The sequence below is a fragment of the Carassius gibelio genome, chromosome B22 (genome assembly GCF_023724105.1).
Source record: "Carassius gibelio isolate Cgi1373 ecotype wild population from Czech Republic chromosome B22, carGib1.2-hapl.c, whole genome shotgun sequence".
NCBI lineage: Eukaryota > Metazoa > Chordata > Actinopteri > Cypriniformes > Cyprinidae > Carassius > Carassius gibelio.
The window spans coordinates 11,725,567-11,740,956 of NC_068417.1; the positions used below are offsets into that span (position 1 = coordinate 11,725,567).

At 40.4% G+C, this 15,390-nt stretch overlaps 3 protein-coding genes across 3 annotated transcripts in view; 1 reads left to right on the forward strand and 2 right to left on the reverse strand.

Moving 5' to 3' along the window:
• Window positions 1–15,390, forward strand: part of LOC127988002 (uncharacterized protein DDB_G0271670-like) — a 327,998-nt gene that overhangs the window by 237,927 nt on the left and 74,681 nt on the right. The gene's annotated exons all lie outside the window — the stretch shown is intronic.
• On the reverse strand, window positions 313–7,410 carry LOC127987078 (uncharacterized). Its single transcript, XM_052589374.1, has 6 exons — window positions 6,887–7,410; window positions 5,794–6,108; window positions 5,207–5,545; window positions 4,720–5,037; window positions 2,263–2,517; window positions 313–2,188 (listed from the first exon to the last, which is right to left on the reverse strand). The coding sequence occupies exons 1-5, from the start codon at window positions 6,930–6,932 to the stop codon at window positions 2,330–2,332; spliced, it is 1,206 nt and encodes a 401-aa protein (XP_052445334.1). The 5' UTR covers window positions 6,933–7,410; the 3' UTR covers window positions 313–2,188; window positions 2,263–2,329.
• LOC127987094 (uncharacterized) lies at window positions 8,058–15,287 on the reverse strand. The gene is made up of 4 exons (XM_052589388.1): window positions 15,123–15,287; window positions 14,531–14,860; window positions 9,950–10,231; window positions 8,058–8,901 (listed from the first exon to the last, which is right to left on the reverse strand). The coding sequence occupies exons 1-4, from the start codon at window positions 15,277–15,279 to the stop codon at window positions 8,774–8,776; spliced, it is 897 nt and encodes a 298-aa protein (XP_052445348.1). The 5' UTR covers window positions 15,280–15,287; the 3' UTR covers window positions 8,058–8,773.

The following is a 15,390-nucleotide window of genomic DNA, read 5'->3' on the forward strand; positions in this document are numbered from 1 at the left end:
TATCAAGTGACTAGCATGCCACTAACACGATTAGCAAGTGACTAGCATGTTGCTTACCTCTTTCTAGCATGATTAACATACAACTAGCATGTTCTTAGCATGATAAGCAAGTGAATAGCATGTTTCTAGCATGATTAGCATGTCATTAGCATGTTTCTAGCAAGATTAGTATGTTGCTAGCATGCTGTTATCATGATTAGCAAGTTACTAACATGTTGCTAGCATGTTTCCAGCATGATTAACATTTTACTAGAATGTCTCCTAGCATGATTAGCAAGTGACTAGCATGTCACTAGCATGTTGTAAGCATGATTAGCATGTGACTAGCATATTTGTAACATCATTACCATTTTGCTAGGATAGATAGATAGATAGATAGATAGATAGATAGATAGATAGATAGATAGATAGATAGATAGATAGATAGATAGATAGATAGAGCTTGATTGAGTCTAATGGGCTTTGGAGCTTGGCTCATCTGCACATTCCATGAATGAAAGTCTATGGGATTTTTTAGATATTTAATATTCATTTTTACGAAAACCATAAATCCAATCAGTTAGAAAAGATATAGCAGCTAACTTCAGATCAGTCTGAAGATCTGGGCTGAGTTTGGAGTCTGTCGAGTTAAAGTTCCCAGGAGGAGTTAGAATGGAAATTTTAGTCTCAGAAGAATAATTATAAGAAGTTTCTCAAGCCAACTTAATTACAGATATCTTAAATGGAGTTTTGACTAGTCACAAAGTATTTAGAGATATCTCTTATCAAATTTCTTACAAGTACAATTACAATTGCAGATATTTCTTATTGTCATTGTGACTAGTTGAATTACAATTATGACTCATCAAAATACAATTGTTCCTATATTAAATTATATTTATCTATCTATTTATGGATAGTCAAACCAAAGTTTTAAATGCTAAAGTGGCTTGCGATAAGCGCAGGATTAAATAAATTGCATAAAGTATCTATCTTATCATGGTGGTAATTATCTTTGGTCTTTGGTAATATACAGAATTAATATTGTCGATCTTCATAGTTGCTTGCGTCATCACGTTGATGTCACTACGTTAATGACCCTCACGCAAGCACATGTTTAAATAGAGGTCCATTATTTATCTATTTCTTAAATATTTATTATTTAACATGTGCTTGCGCAAGGGGCGTGCTTTCAAGGACGTACATTTAATACACTGGGCAGAATATGCACATAAGGCAGTCGCACACTGGATGCAAAACAGAGCAAATGGAAAAAGAAAGGTTGATATATGGCTATTATTAACTCTATATAAAGCATACGGACGTAACAGACAAACGATGTGCAGAAAGATCATGACCAACAGTCTTCCAACCTAGGATTAAGTCATTATGTATATTAAAACGAATTGGGACAAATATAATATGATTTAGTAGTAAACTATGTGAGCGGTGCTCTGTAGTGTGGCCTTGGATCGCCGCGGACAGTCTTTTGGGGAAGTCGTGGCCTAATGGTTAGAGAGTCGGACTCCCAATGTATGGGTTGTGAGTTCGAGTCTCGGGCCGGCAGGAATTGTAGGTGGGGGGAGTGCATGTACAGTTCTTGAGCAAGCCATCGAACCCCCAACTGCTCCCCGGGCGCCGCAGCATAAATGGCTGCCCACTGCTGTGGGCGTGTGTGTGTGCACTTTGGATGGGTTAAATGCAGAGCACGAATTCTGAGTATGGGTCACCATACTTGGCTGAATGTCACGTCACTTTCACTTCTTAACTTTAACTTAATGTTATTAAACTATAAGAACATGTGGTTTTTCTGTCAATCAGATGCGCTTGAAAGTTTCATTAGCAACAGCAGAGTTTTCTTTCATAATAATCCTGGGTCCAATTCGATTAACATTAAAATAAAGTTAAGCATGATTAAGACACCCAGTGCTCTGATGCTGCTGTAGTGTCGTTGGTTCACAAAATCTAAATTGTGTAATTATTATCTGTGAAAGAGAGCCTACAAACATTAAAAAAACTGTTTATGAATTATAAATATAAATAATAAGTTATAAATAAGTAGGTTACCATAAGCTATAAATTAAGAGTTTAGATGACACAGAGATGTGGAGGGGGTACTCTGCTCTTATGTCTTCTCCAATGTCAAAAGCAAACCTTTGCCCTAGCTGTTTTAATTTTTCTTTTCCATTGGGATGCTCTTGTCAGCAAACTGAAATTAGAGAAATGTGAAATCAGAGTTTTGTATAAAGAAACACTACAGAAAACAGTGATGCAGTATCTTACCACACTCTTGGAATTTCTATTGAGCTGCAGGAACTCCATTTCTTCCCGTGGCTAATTTAAAAATCAATTACACACAGTTAAATGCTAATTTAGCAAAATAGAAATGTTTTCCTTTTGCTTTAAGATATAGGTGATACTTGCCATTTCTTCTCCAGTGGTAATAGTAAATCGCAGCTGCAACCACGAGCAGAAAAACACCAACACCAACAACAATCCCTGCTACAGCAGCTGGAGACAGACCTGGATCTGTAACAGCTAAAGACAGACAGTCATTAGTGTGAATGTGTCTGATTTATAGCAAACATTGTGAGCAGTGTTCCCTCTAACCTGCTTGTCTGTTGTGACCCTGCAGAAGAAAAAATGTGCCACGTAATCGCAACAATGAGTTGGGAGAACCTGCATGGGCAAACTGCTATACAGTTGGTGTCGCTATAGAGTTTGGACCTGGTGAATGTGGTTTAGTTTTAGGTTTGGAGTAGCTGCAGAAACTAAATTCTTTAATGTTCGCAGAGGAAATGGCTCAACAGAAGAATCAATGCAAACACAATGACATGTGAAATTAAACAACATCATATATTAAAGATTGGCTTGAATAAGTGAAGGAAATAATGGATGATGAATTGCACAGAGGGGTACCAAAATTCAGAGACATGTGGTGTGCTATCTGTACTGCATAGGGATGTTAGATAGCTATACTAAAATTCACGTTCACATTAAAATAACCAACAACAACAAGAACAAAAAACCTTAGGTTTACAGATATGGTTTAAAGATTTCTATTTGTTTTGTTTTCTATTCTATTCTATTCTATTCTATTCTATTCTATTCTATTCTATTCTATTCTATTCTATCATTTCTAGTATAAAGAGTTTTTGCTCAGGTGGCAGAAATGTCCGTCTAATAGAGACATAATAGATGATCAATTCGATTTGATTAACAATTTTATTCTGCATTCTTTAAGGTTATTTGCACTTCCCCTAAATTATTTAAATGCTTAGTCAGGGTGCAAAAAAAAAAAAAAAAAAAAAAAAATTGGTGGCAGTAGCTACAGTAGAAATGGAGAATAAAAATAATTCAATCAGGTAAAGCTTTAAGCATAAAAGGTTTGTAGACTACAAGACTTTACAAACATTTGACATATTAATTAACCCTCACCCATCCCTTCCATTTATTAGGAACACCATACTAATACTGTGTTTGACCCCCTTTGTGGGATGCACATCCAGGGCACGAAGCTCCCGTTCCACCACATCCCAAAGATGCTCTATTGGGTTGAGATCTGGTGACTGTGGGGGCCATTTTAGTACAGTGAACCCATTGTCATGTTCAAGAAACCAATTTGAAATGATTCGAGCTTTGAGACATGGTGCATTATCCTGCTGGAAGTAGCCATCCGCCTCAAGGTTGTGCGTGTGGTGGCTTCACAAATGCTTTGCTGCACACCTCGGTTGTAACAAGTGTTTATTTCAGTCAAAGTTGCTCTTCTATCAGCTTGAATCAGTCGGCATCAACAAGGCATTTTCACCCACAGGACCGACACATACTGGATGTTTTTCCCTTTCCACACCATTCTTTGTAAACTCTAGAAATGGTTGTGCATGAAAATCCCAGTAACTGAGCAGATTGTGAAATACTCAGACCGGCCAGTCTGGCACCACCAACCATGCCACGCTCAAAATTGCTTAAATCACCTTTCTTTCCCATTCTGACATTCAGTTTGGAGTTCAGGAGATTGTCTTGACCAGGACCCCACCCCTAAAAGCGGGCGTACACGGTGCAAATTCGGATGGTCGGAAGATCGTATGTCCACGCACACGGCACGAGTGAGTTTTTCGGAAAATCGTATGGATGAGATGATATGCGACACGATTTTACAACTTGCGAATTCCAGAAGCAATCGCACGAAGCTGATAGACGTGTTCGACTTGAAGCACCACTGCACTCACAGAAGGATCACTGTATGACATTAAAGTACCGCAAGAGCGATAAGAGAGTCTTTCTTCTTCTGTGGTTTTCCTAGTTTGTGATTTATCAACTTCAGATAAATCAACAAATCGGCTCGTTCAATCGGACACGTCACGAATTCAAACTGATAGTTCACAAACTTTTTAGACATGTTTAAAAATGATCGGAGGTTGGGAAGTGCTCGTAAGCCACTCTGCTTGGCTCGTTATTCATCGCAAATGATACGAGCCGCGACCCTACAAGCATATGCGATTTCCACACGATTGAAAAAAATTGCATGCGAACTCGTACAACAGCAAAAATCGCACTGTGTACTCCTGCCTTAAATGCATTGAAGCAACTGCCATGCGATTGGTTGATTAGATAATTGCATTAATGAGAAATTGAACAGGTGTTCCTAATAATCCTTTAGGTGAGTGTATATTGCAATATATGCAACACAGTGCTATTGTAAACGCATATCATTTCATTTTAAACACTTGATATACTCACCACAGACAAAAACAATGAATTTCTTGAATATGGCGTGTTTGCTGCCAGTGATATCGAGGTGATAGAGTCCACTGTGTTCAGATGCGATCTTTCTGATGGTCAGAGATCCAGTTTCACCATCCAGCTCCAGTCTGCCTCTGAATCTTCCAGTAGCCCCATCAAATGTAGAGGATGATGAAGCTGATTTGTTGATTTTTGCTATGACATGGTCTTCATGTTCAAATCTCCATTGAACCAGATCATCTCCTTCTACATTAGTAAGACCAGATCCCAAAGTGACAAAAACTCCCTCCTTCACTTGCACTCTGTTCAGCTGATCTGTCTCAGGATAAAACATACATGAAGAGATTCACAGATATTATCAATAATACAACTCCTGTACAAATGTCTTATTTGTCCCAAACATTTCCCCTGACAAGTATTTAAATTCTTTACAGTGCTGATTTGATTAGGACTGTTATTACATTTAAAAAGTGAACCAACTCACCACTGACAATAACATTGAATGACTTGTGTGTGGTGTAGCTGCTCTTCTTGAAATCAACTTCATAAAGTCCAGAAGTGCTGTTTCTGATGTCCCTGATGATGATATCTCCAGTCTGAAGATTCAGGTGCAGTCTGCTTCTGAATATACCATCAGCAATATGATCATATGTAGAGAAGATGTGTTCATCTTTCTTCATTTTAGCAATAACATCTTTATCTCTAAATCTCCATAGTATCTCATCGTCATTCTGTATTTTAGGAACACCAGTGTGTAGGACAACCGAATCTCCCTTCATCACTGACACAACCGTCACTCCGTCAGACCGAGGATCAGACACAACTGAAGAACAAACACAACGTTTTCCAGTCAGTTATCACTTTCATAACACTGGCCTTAAAAAGATTTGCAGAATATCACAGTTGAATTTCTGTTTAAATTTTGTAAATGTTTAAAGACAATCTATAAATGACAGTTTGACAAATAAACTGTGCATGTTTAACAATTAAAATGTCACTAAAAATTAAAATTGTTCAGTGAGTAAGAATTATGTATATAACATCATTACATGTACAAACTGAAACACTCACCAGTGATGTTGAAGATCTTTGAGGATGATTCTGTGCTGGTAATCTTTAGTTTATATTCTCCAGTGTCTGTGTTTCTGATATTTTTAATTTTGAGATCTCCACTCTGATTGTCCAGCTCCAGTCTGTCTTTGAACCCTCCATAATAAGTAATCTTTTTTGAGACCTTATTAGACTCCCTGTTGACTCTAGCAATGAGAAATCCTTGAAACCTCCACTCGATCACATCATGTACATCAGTAACATCAGAGCGTAGAGTGACAGAATCTCCCTCCATCACTGACACTGACACCACTTCATCTACATCACCAAACACACCTGGAGAACAAACCGACATACAGTAGTAATTCAAATATAATAGAGACTATTAAGTCTTACAAATAAAGCACATGTGAATTGCTGTATACAAATTATCTTTAAGATTACTTACAACAGAACATTGCAAAATGCATTTTATGGATGACCATTTTGTGATCCTACACTGTAAAAAAATTGTGCCGTTAAATAACAGTCATTTTAATTTTAAAGTACTGTTAATTTACAGCTCTCAGCCATTAGTTTACTACTTGTATTTATTTATTTATTTATTTTTACAGTGTGTGACGAGGGGGGCGTGGGAAGGCGGAAAGCTGCAGTGAGAGGAAGCGTGTGGGGACGAGCGGTAATAAGGAGGTCAAATGATTAATGATTAACACCTGTTTTAATCCCATTGACTTATAATAAACAGCTGAAGGTTTAACTGCGAGCACTGCATGCGTTCAACTGTGTGACGCGCGTGCACGCGAAGGCGAGTGCGATTTGTCCGGGGAGTCAGATTTCGGTACAACACCGGTAGACGCGGAATAACAGTACCTCATTTGCCTGGATGCTATTCGTGATTTTTATTTTATTTTTGCTGCCTGCCCTGCTCTCGTGTGCCGCAGGCTACGCCTCACTGAAAGCGTCCACAGTAATTACATTTAGATTTTCCGACAAGAAAACCGAAACAATAAATTTAAAATTATGGATTTTAGGTTGGAAAAACGAAAGGAAAAGTGCTGCAGTTAGGCAAAAAAAAAAAAAAAAAAAAAAGCCAAAAACAAAGTAGGCTACTCACCAATCACGAAACATGTGAAAAGAGAGAGTTCAAGTGCCCTGTTCATCTTGATGTAGAGTTGAATATAATGTTATTAATGTCCTTTCCTCTCTGTTTGTCAGTGCTCTCTGTCTGAGCCGCAGCGTGAGCCGACTAACAGAGAGAAACAGCGACTTTTAAATAAAGACTTTAACACTGATGATGATTTGTATCTGAATTATATGCTGAATTCGAATACGCTGAAAGAGACAAGAAAAGCAAGAGGCGCAGCCGTGTATCTAAAACGGCTGAATCATCCGCGTCTGTAGGAAATGTAGCTATAGGTTTCGCCTATGAGAAACATACGCACAGCCTAACCTCTCTCTCCCGGGTTCTTTCTAACGCTTCTCGCACTCGCTCCGAGCGGGGCTCGAACCCACCACCCATTCTGAATTTTAGAATTAGGCTATGCGTATGACATGAATAGATGTTGAGCTATGTTATGGAGAAACCATCTCTTAAGCATTAAGGAGCAGGCGTCCTGTAGCCTATGCGAGCTATGCCATCCTTTTGACGTTGACGTGCACTCTTGCTTTATCCCCTACTGTGAATGTCATTTTGTATTCTAAATATTAATTTCAATTCATTTAAAAATTTAAAATTGTCTGGTCAGAACAATGATGATTCAAAATGGTCTTTACTGGTTGTGCATACATAGCTTGATAAGCTTTTATCTATTCATAAGTTAAGCTACAGTAGTTAACAAATTAGCTAAGTTACTACCAAAAATAAGCTAGCTCATTGAAAATATTTTTTTTCCCACCACGTCGTATTATAAATAACGGTATAAGCATTCATGGGGAATATTTTAGGTAAAATATTAGAAATTTAAAACAACAATGCTATCCACCTTAGGGAAATAACGTCAAGAATAACAACGTGCAGTGAATGGTAAAACTGTTTGCACTACAAACCATTGTGTAATGAGGACAATACCATTAAAATAATGATGTGCGATAGATGGCTGCATTATGGTAAGAAATTAAACTTAATGCTGAACACCCACTCACATACTGTAAAACTGTAATACTGTGATTTGGCCTTATTGCCTTATTTTTTCTGGTAAAAATTATAATTTAAATGAAGATTTTCAAAACAAATTAATAAAAAAGAATATAATAATTAGATAAAAATGATTGATAAAATGATTGAATACTAATTTTATTTTACAGAATACAATTGTTTTACAAAATACTGCAGGGTTAGTAGCTAACATACAGGCAGCCTATAAGGTCATCATATGACCCAGTTATGATAAAAATCACAGTAATTCTTAATTTCTATCAGGAAGTATGTCCAATCTTTCAAATTAAATATATACATCCAATATTATAAATCCACTGGGACAAACAACTCATGTACACTTCTATACACTGGAGAAAACATGGATTATCATATTTTCACTTCGAATTTATATATATATATATAATTTTTTATATTATTATTTATTTATGCCCATAATAGGACTGAGTGCACATTACTTTGCCCTAAACACGTTATGTCTGTTTTATTCATACTGAAAGCCAGAGGGCGCTTTTGTAAGTAACATAACTCACAATGCTCCAAATCCCTAAAATGGACATAAGCATCTCTGTCGCTGTAGCTGAATAAACAGATGATAGAAATGCTTGAACTGATTAATTGTAAGGACAATAAACCCATGACTGTGACAATATATCAGACAATCGACATTAGTATGTGATCTTGTAAGAGGACTTATTAATCAGATTAGAAGTCCAGTCAGGCAAGTACAATTCTCTTCTACTTGCCCCTTTCAAAAAATGTACACAGAAGTGTTCTGAAAGACAGTGGACACAATTTGAGAAAGCATGATTCATCTGGGAGGTTCTAATGATGATGAGTGCTATATCATCTCTCCTCTTCACCTTTTCTGGACGAGATGTCATACACTACAATAAAAGCAGCAGCCATGCCCACCAGAGCAGAGATGACCAATCGAGTGACAACTTCAGGAACATGACAACAGAAAACACAATCTGAGGAAATAGAAAACAAAAACTGCATTAAACAGGACAGTACATTTCTACAAGAAGGATATTTAATTTAAGACGGAAACAGGGTACATTACTCCTAAAGGGGTCATATGATGTTATTTAAATTTTTCCTTTCTCTTTGAGTGTTGCAAGCCCTTGGTGCATAAAGAAGATTTGAAAAAGATTAAAGGCTCAAATCCAAAGAGATATTCTTTATCAAAGTTAAGATCCGTCCACACGCCCCCACATCTCTATGTCATTATGTGGGAAGATTTGCATGACTCCGCCCAAATGTTCATGCAAAAAAAGAAGGAGTAACATTTATTCTCTCTGTTGCCTTCACTGCCATGTTGTGGACATGTAGTGAGTTTCATTGTGAAAGTGAAACCACTTTGTTTGGTCTTCCAAAAGAGGGCACCACCAGAAATGTATGTTCCCACTGGATGCAACAAATGTCTTGTTTATAATGGGTTTGTTTCGTCGCGCCGGAAGAAGCCATCACAGTATGTTAAGGAGCTTAACAGGAGAAACAATAATCAACAATATGTGTAAAATAATGTTTTTTTTGTTTGTTTGTATTTTTTTTTTACCTTAAACCGTATAAACACACTGCATTACATGAAATACACAAAATGATGTTCTTTTTTAGCAATGTCATATGACCCCATTAAACAATAACTATTTATCATTAAAAGTTTGTATTTTTTTGCACCACTAGTGGCATAGTGTATTTGCAAATGAATTAACCACTAACCAGTTTTCAAGTTCAGTTTTCAAATTGGTTTGGACAAAAAAAAAAATGTTTTAATAGTTGTCTCTGGGAAAATTTTATTTCATCATTGGAGAAAAAGACAAACATCTATCCTTATCACCTTTATTTTAATGAATCATCTATATTTTAATTACATTTTTGCTCAAAAAGATTTACAATTAAATACTGTATATCCTTCATCCAAGAAAAACAAAACCCACATACACTAATAATTCAGTAAATCAGTAAACAGGAAAAGATCAGTTCAGCTAATAAATGCTAATGTCACCACTTATGTACCTGGACATGGCTGACAGAACTGAGTGTTGTTGAGAAGTGTGGTCTGGTTTGTGAATGAATAAGCCACAACACAGCTGTATAAATCATCCAGACACTCCACTTCCAGAGGTAGAGAGAGAGTGATGTTGAGATCAGACACACTGATGCTGGACAATAAATTGTGTCCTTTGTACCAGGAGAGAGTCACATGACCCACATTCACCACTGAACACAACAATGAACAATATGATGATGAAAAATTTTGCGGGCAGTCACTGATAATGACAGGAATGGGTAGACGAGCTGAAAAACATAAGATAATCAAGTGAAAATCCAAATAAATATAGAACCAGATCTTTAGTAACACCATGTAAGATTCAAACCTCTGGATTAGAACCAAGTTCCACCTACTGAGTCATACACAAATTCTTTACAATGCTAAACGGGCAAACGATGTTGAGTCACAAAAACATGAATGATATAGTGTTTTTCTGTCTGCCTGGTTTGAATAAAAACATTTAATTTGTCTTTAGCATTGATAGGATACCCTGCTGAAAAATCATCTAAGGTTACGTATGTAACCCTGGTTCCTCAAAGGAACGAGACGCTGCGTCGAGGTGGGAACGCCTCCATCGTGATGTCTCTGAATAATGTGTTATCAGTCCAATGGATGGACAAGATGTCATAGGCAGGTGACGTCAGAGACCAGGAAGCATCAAAGCATGAGCGGCGAAGCCGGCAGCCAGCCTCAAAGGATGAAGCAAGCGCCGACCAGAGATGCCGGAAGTGTGGCACTGCAACGCTGTGTCTCGTTCCTTCAAGTAACCAGGGTTACATACGTAAACTTAGACGTTCCTCTTCAGGAACTCGAGCTGCGTCGAGAACGTTTGGGGTACGAGAATGCCCGACTTCAAATCTTTGCCAAAGAGAAGGAGACAGTAGCCTGACAGTAATCAGGGACAACCTGTCCAATGACCAACCTTCAGAAGGAGTGAGTCTTGACCCCCAGGAGAGGGGAGATCAGAGGACTCTAGGCTTAGGATAGTATCCTGATCTTCGCTTAGCATAAGCTTCTTCTGGCCGGAGGCCTCTCCTTCCTGCAGGAACTCCAGCACTGTAACAACCGGGCAGTTAACTGGGTCGAGCTGGTGGTCTCCACACCAAGAAGTGAAAAGCTTCCACTTCAAGGCATACAGTTTCCACATTGAGAAAGCTCTGGATTGGAGAATGGTCTCAACAACCTCGGTTGAGAGACTGGAAACTAAGAGTTGTGCCTCCTCAGAGACCACACCTACAGCCTCTAAGCTCCATACTGGGGCGCACCCTCCGCCTGAGAGAGGAGATCTCTCCTGATGGGAACCTCCCATGGAGAGCCATCAAAAAGAGAAATCAGGCCTAGGAAACTTTCCCTGCCTGGCAAGAATGGGGCTACTAACAGCAGCCGGACTCCATCCTGGCGCACTCTCTCCAGAACTCCTGGGAGCAGAGTAATCGTTGGAAAAATTTACAGATGAACCCTCGGTCACGTCTGTACCAAGGTGTCCAGCCCCAGTGGAGCTGGATGAGTCGGAGGAAAACCAGAGGGGACAGTACCATTCCCCGGGCCTCAACCCCTTCCTCAACAGGATGTCTGCTCCCATATTAAGATGCCCAGGAATGTGGACTGCTCTCAGCGAGAGGAGTTCACCATGGGACCACACAAGGATCTGGTACACTAGTTTGTATAAACGGCGTGAGCGCATAACTCCTTGTTGGTTGATGTAAGAGACCATTGCTGTGTTGTCAGTGCGCAGCAACACATGGTGACCTCTTAAGTCTGGGAGAAAGTAATGTAATTCTTGAAGCACGGCCAGCATCCTCGGGCAGATGATATGCCATGTCGGATGACAGCCACTCCACAGACCGCAGGCAGGGTGGCCACTCATGACCGCCCCCCAGCCAGTGAGGGATGCATCCGTCACAAGCATTACGCGACAAGGAGCTCCCAGTACCGGACCCTGAGACAAGAACCAAGGTTTTCTCCACATGTCTAAGGAACGGCCGTGTGACCTTTAGCATGCGAAATGGTTTTCCCCTCGGGGAGAAACCCTTGGTCTTGAACCACCACTGTAGGGGTATCATGTACAGCAGGCCAAAAGCATTCACATTGGACGCAGCTGCCATCAGACCCAGCAATCTCCGATACTGCTTGACAGTGAGTGACCGGCCTTCTCTCACTCTCGGGACCATGGTGAGGATCGACTCGATCTGAGCAGGTGACATATGTGCCTGCATTGTGGTCGAATCCCACACCAGGCCCAGATAAGTGGTACTCTGTACTGGAGAAAGTAAAGTTTTCTTGGTGTTAAGTCTTAACCCGAGCTCTTTCATGTGAGCGAGAACGACACCTCGATGCCGAACCGTCATCGCAAAAGTGTGGGGTGAGAGTTCAAGGCCAGAGGAAGATCTGTATTGGTAGGCTTTGCCCCCAAAAGCAAACCTCGGGAACGTCTGATGAAGAAGGATGGAGATAAGTGGATCTTTTTGATAGATCGTGACACACCAGTCCTTCGACTTGGCCTGTGCAAGTGTGCTGAACTTCAGTCCCCTGACTGAGCGGTTCAAAAAGCGTAGATCTTAAAAAGGACCTTAAAAAACACCTCATCCTTCCTCGGAACAGTGAAGTACTGGCTGTAAAACCCGGACTCTGCAACCCGAGGAGGGACCACCTCGATGGCCTCCGTCCTCAGAGAGAGTCTACTTCTGTTCCATTACCAGAGCCTTCTTGGGGCCCTCCAGAACTGGATTCTGTGGCCTCTCACTACAGTGTGCAGGACCCACTGAGACACATTTCGCAGTAGTTTTCATGCTGTCAAATAGTCTACTATGGGAATCAGTCTATCAAGACTGATCTCTGGTGTCATCAGAGCAGTAAGCTCTGTGCCCTGAAGCAGAGCACTGGCAGGAGACGGCCAAACTAGCTGCTCTGGAAACCTCCCAGGAGGTCGTGAGCCTCTTCACACCGCTACGTTTCCGGGCGGTAACTGAGAGAAGTGGTTGCCGGAGACTGCTGCACCCTGGAACAACGGCAGGGTTGGCAGATCGATCTCCTGAGGGAACTTAGGATAGACGGCACCGTATAATGCCGTGTACACTGTTCTTCCCCAGAGTGGCCTGCCCTCCGAGGTCCTGAGCCACAGCATCAAGACTCTCTTAGCTGAAGTCTCCTAAAAATGATGGTCCTCAGACCCATGTCATCTGCTAGGAAAACTAAACCAGAGCCTGGTTGGGGCAGGACCCCATTAAGCACACTTGGCAGGGGCTCCCACACTGCTATGTGACCTCCCAAGGGAACCAGTCTTGAGAGACTGGCCTCTGGTGCGCCTAGAGCCACTAGCTCGGTGCCCTGAAGCGGCAGACAGACAGGGGACGACCATACTAGCTGCTCTAGAGACCTCTGTAGAGGTAGTGAGCCTCTTAGTACCGCTATGTTTCCGGGCGGTAGCTGAGATAAGCACTCGCCGAAAATCGGGTTGGCAGAACGATCTCCTGTGGGCACTGAGGAGAGGCTGGCACCGTGTAAAGCAGTGTACACCGCTCTTCCCCAGAGGGAGCTGGCTCTCAAAATGTCCTAGGCCTTAGGCGTCAGGATGTTATGATGAAGGCTATACAGCAAAGACGACCGTCCATTTTTCAGAACTGCTTTCCACTAGAAGCTTTTGGCCTGGGAGCGCCACTCTGACTCTAGAATCTGCGGAGGACAAAAGTGACACCCCCGGCACAAGGGGCTGGAACACGGTTGAGACTGCTCCGCCCAGCAGCCCCTGACAGCCTCAGAGGAAGAGAGGTGAACATGTGTTCTCACACAAGAAATTACGTCCCAAGAACCCCTGTACATCTAAGTTCATATAGTCAGATAAATATGTCATTTTATTCCTCAGAATTAAATGTAGTCAACACCCATACGAGTCAACGCGGTCTGGTGTAGAAAAACTCACATCAAATGAAACAATGTAATTAATACATGCGTTGCCTCGGCAGCGCGCATATCTTTATTTTTTATTTTTTTGCCACTGCAGCAAGCTCTGCCTCAGAGGGCAAAGAAACCGCAACGTGGGCTTCCAAGCCTCGAGAACGAGCTCTAGTGAACATGGGAGGAGATAGGAGGAGCCGTCTCCAACCTGTTCACCAGATCATGTGGGATTCCAGGCGTTTTGCATGGTGAGCGGATCCTGACTAACTAATACACCACTGATTGGCCATTATGTTCCAGATATCAATAGATATGCCTGTGATTGGCTACAATGTTCAAAAACACTCTGGAGTGCATACAAAAACGCTGCTGTGAGGTGGCCTCCGCTTAATTTTGTTTTGTTGTTTATGCTTATTTCCTTATTAAAGTTATGTTTTCCAGTTCCTGCTTCCTTCTTCCCTAAATCTTGAACTTTGTTACATGCACATATACATTTTCATTAAATCATCCTGGCAACTCATTTTTAACTCTGCTTACCAACCTGAGGGTCATAACCCATGGTTCGAAAACCACTGGTCTAATTATGACAATATTATGCCAAAATCTGTAATATATAATAGAACAGAATAGAGGTTTAGTATTCTACTCACCATAGACAGTAACATTGAATCTGATTTCAGTCTCTGTTTTGCCGCTGATGGTCACTTCATAAAGTCCAGAGTCTGTGTTAGTGATATTATTGATGGTCAGAGATCCAGTCTTATTGTCCACCTTCAGTCTGCCTCTGAATCTCCCATCAAGATCATCATCCTTTATTGAGATCTCATTGGTTGCTCTGTTGATTTTAACTATAAGAGTCTTTTTAGTTCCAAACTTCCACATAATAAGATCATCTGTCTGTATTTCAGTGACATTAATCTGTAGAGTGACTGAATCTCCTTCCATCACTGACTTCACTTTATCTGTATCACCAAACACACCTGAAGAACAGCGACACTTTCTCAATCACACGTATTAATGTGAAGTTTTATAAGTTTGCAGTATAGTGAAACACAGATATTAGATTTCACATATATTTCTTAATATCCTGTACATTTTAAGCTTTGCTTTGTGTTAAGAGTTACAAAAAGAAAATAGAACAGTGGGGGAAGAGAATCTCCATTTGTTAATGGTGGAACTGAAACTCATTAGATCTTTACACAAATAACATGCAACTGTAATTGTAACTTTTCTATAACTTACCAACCAGACAGCAACAGCACATACAGGAAAATACAAATGTATAAATCATTTTCTTCCACAGATCAGTGGTCCTTAGTTTATCTAAAGTGGAGTACAGATGAAGCTGATGAGTGTTAACTGTTTCTCTTTCTCCAGAATGAATTACACCACGCCCCATGCTTTCAACCACACTTCCTCTCGCCAAAACCCCTCCTCCAGGACCTGTCAATCCAAATTGAGTGACTAGTAAGACAACCTTCAGGTTTTCTTACTAAAATAACTCCCACAC

Excerpts from the sequence above, each read along its gene's own strand:
- LOC127987078 (XM_052589374.1), bottom strand. The coding sequence starts at position 6,932 with ATGAACAGGGCACTTGAACTCTCTCTTTTCACATGTTTCGTGATTG. Across the intron at positions 6,109-6,886 it reads TTTCACATGTTTCGTGATTG|GTGTGTTTGGTGATGTAGAT; the intron begins GTGAGTAGCCTA and ends TTTGTTCTCCAG. Across the intron at positions 2,518-4,719 it reads ATTCATTGTTTTTGTCTGTG|CTGTTACAGATCCAGGTCTG; the intron begins GTGAGTATATCA and ends GTCTGTCTTTAG.
- LOC127987094 (XM_052589388.1), bottom strand. The coding sequence starts at position 15,279 with ATGGGGCGTGGTGTAATTCATTCTGGAGAAAGAGAAACAGTTAACACT. Across the intron at positions 10,232-14,530 it reads ATTCAATGTTACTGTCTATG|CTCGTCTACCCATTCCTGTC; the intron begins GTGAGTAGAATA and ends TATGTTTTTCAG. Across the intron at positions 8,902-9,949 it reads GTTCTGTCAGCCATGTCCAG|ATTGTGTTTTCTGTTGTCAT; the intron begins GTACATAAGTGG and ends CTATTTCCTCAG.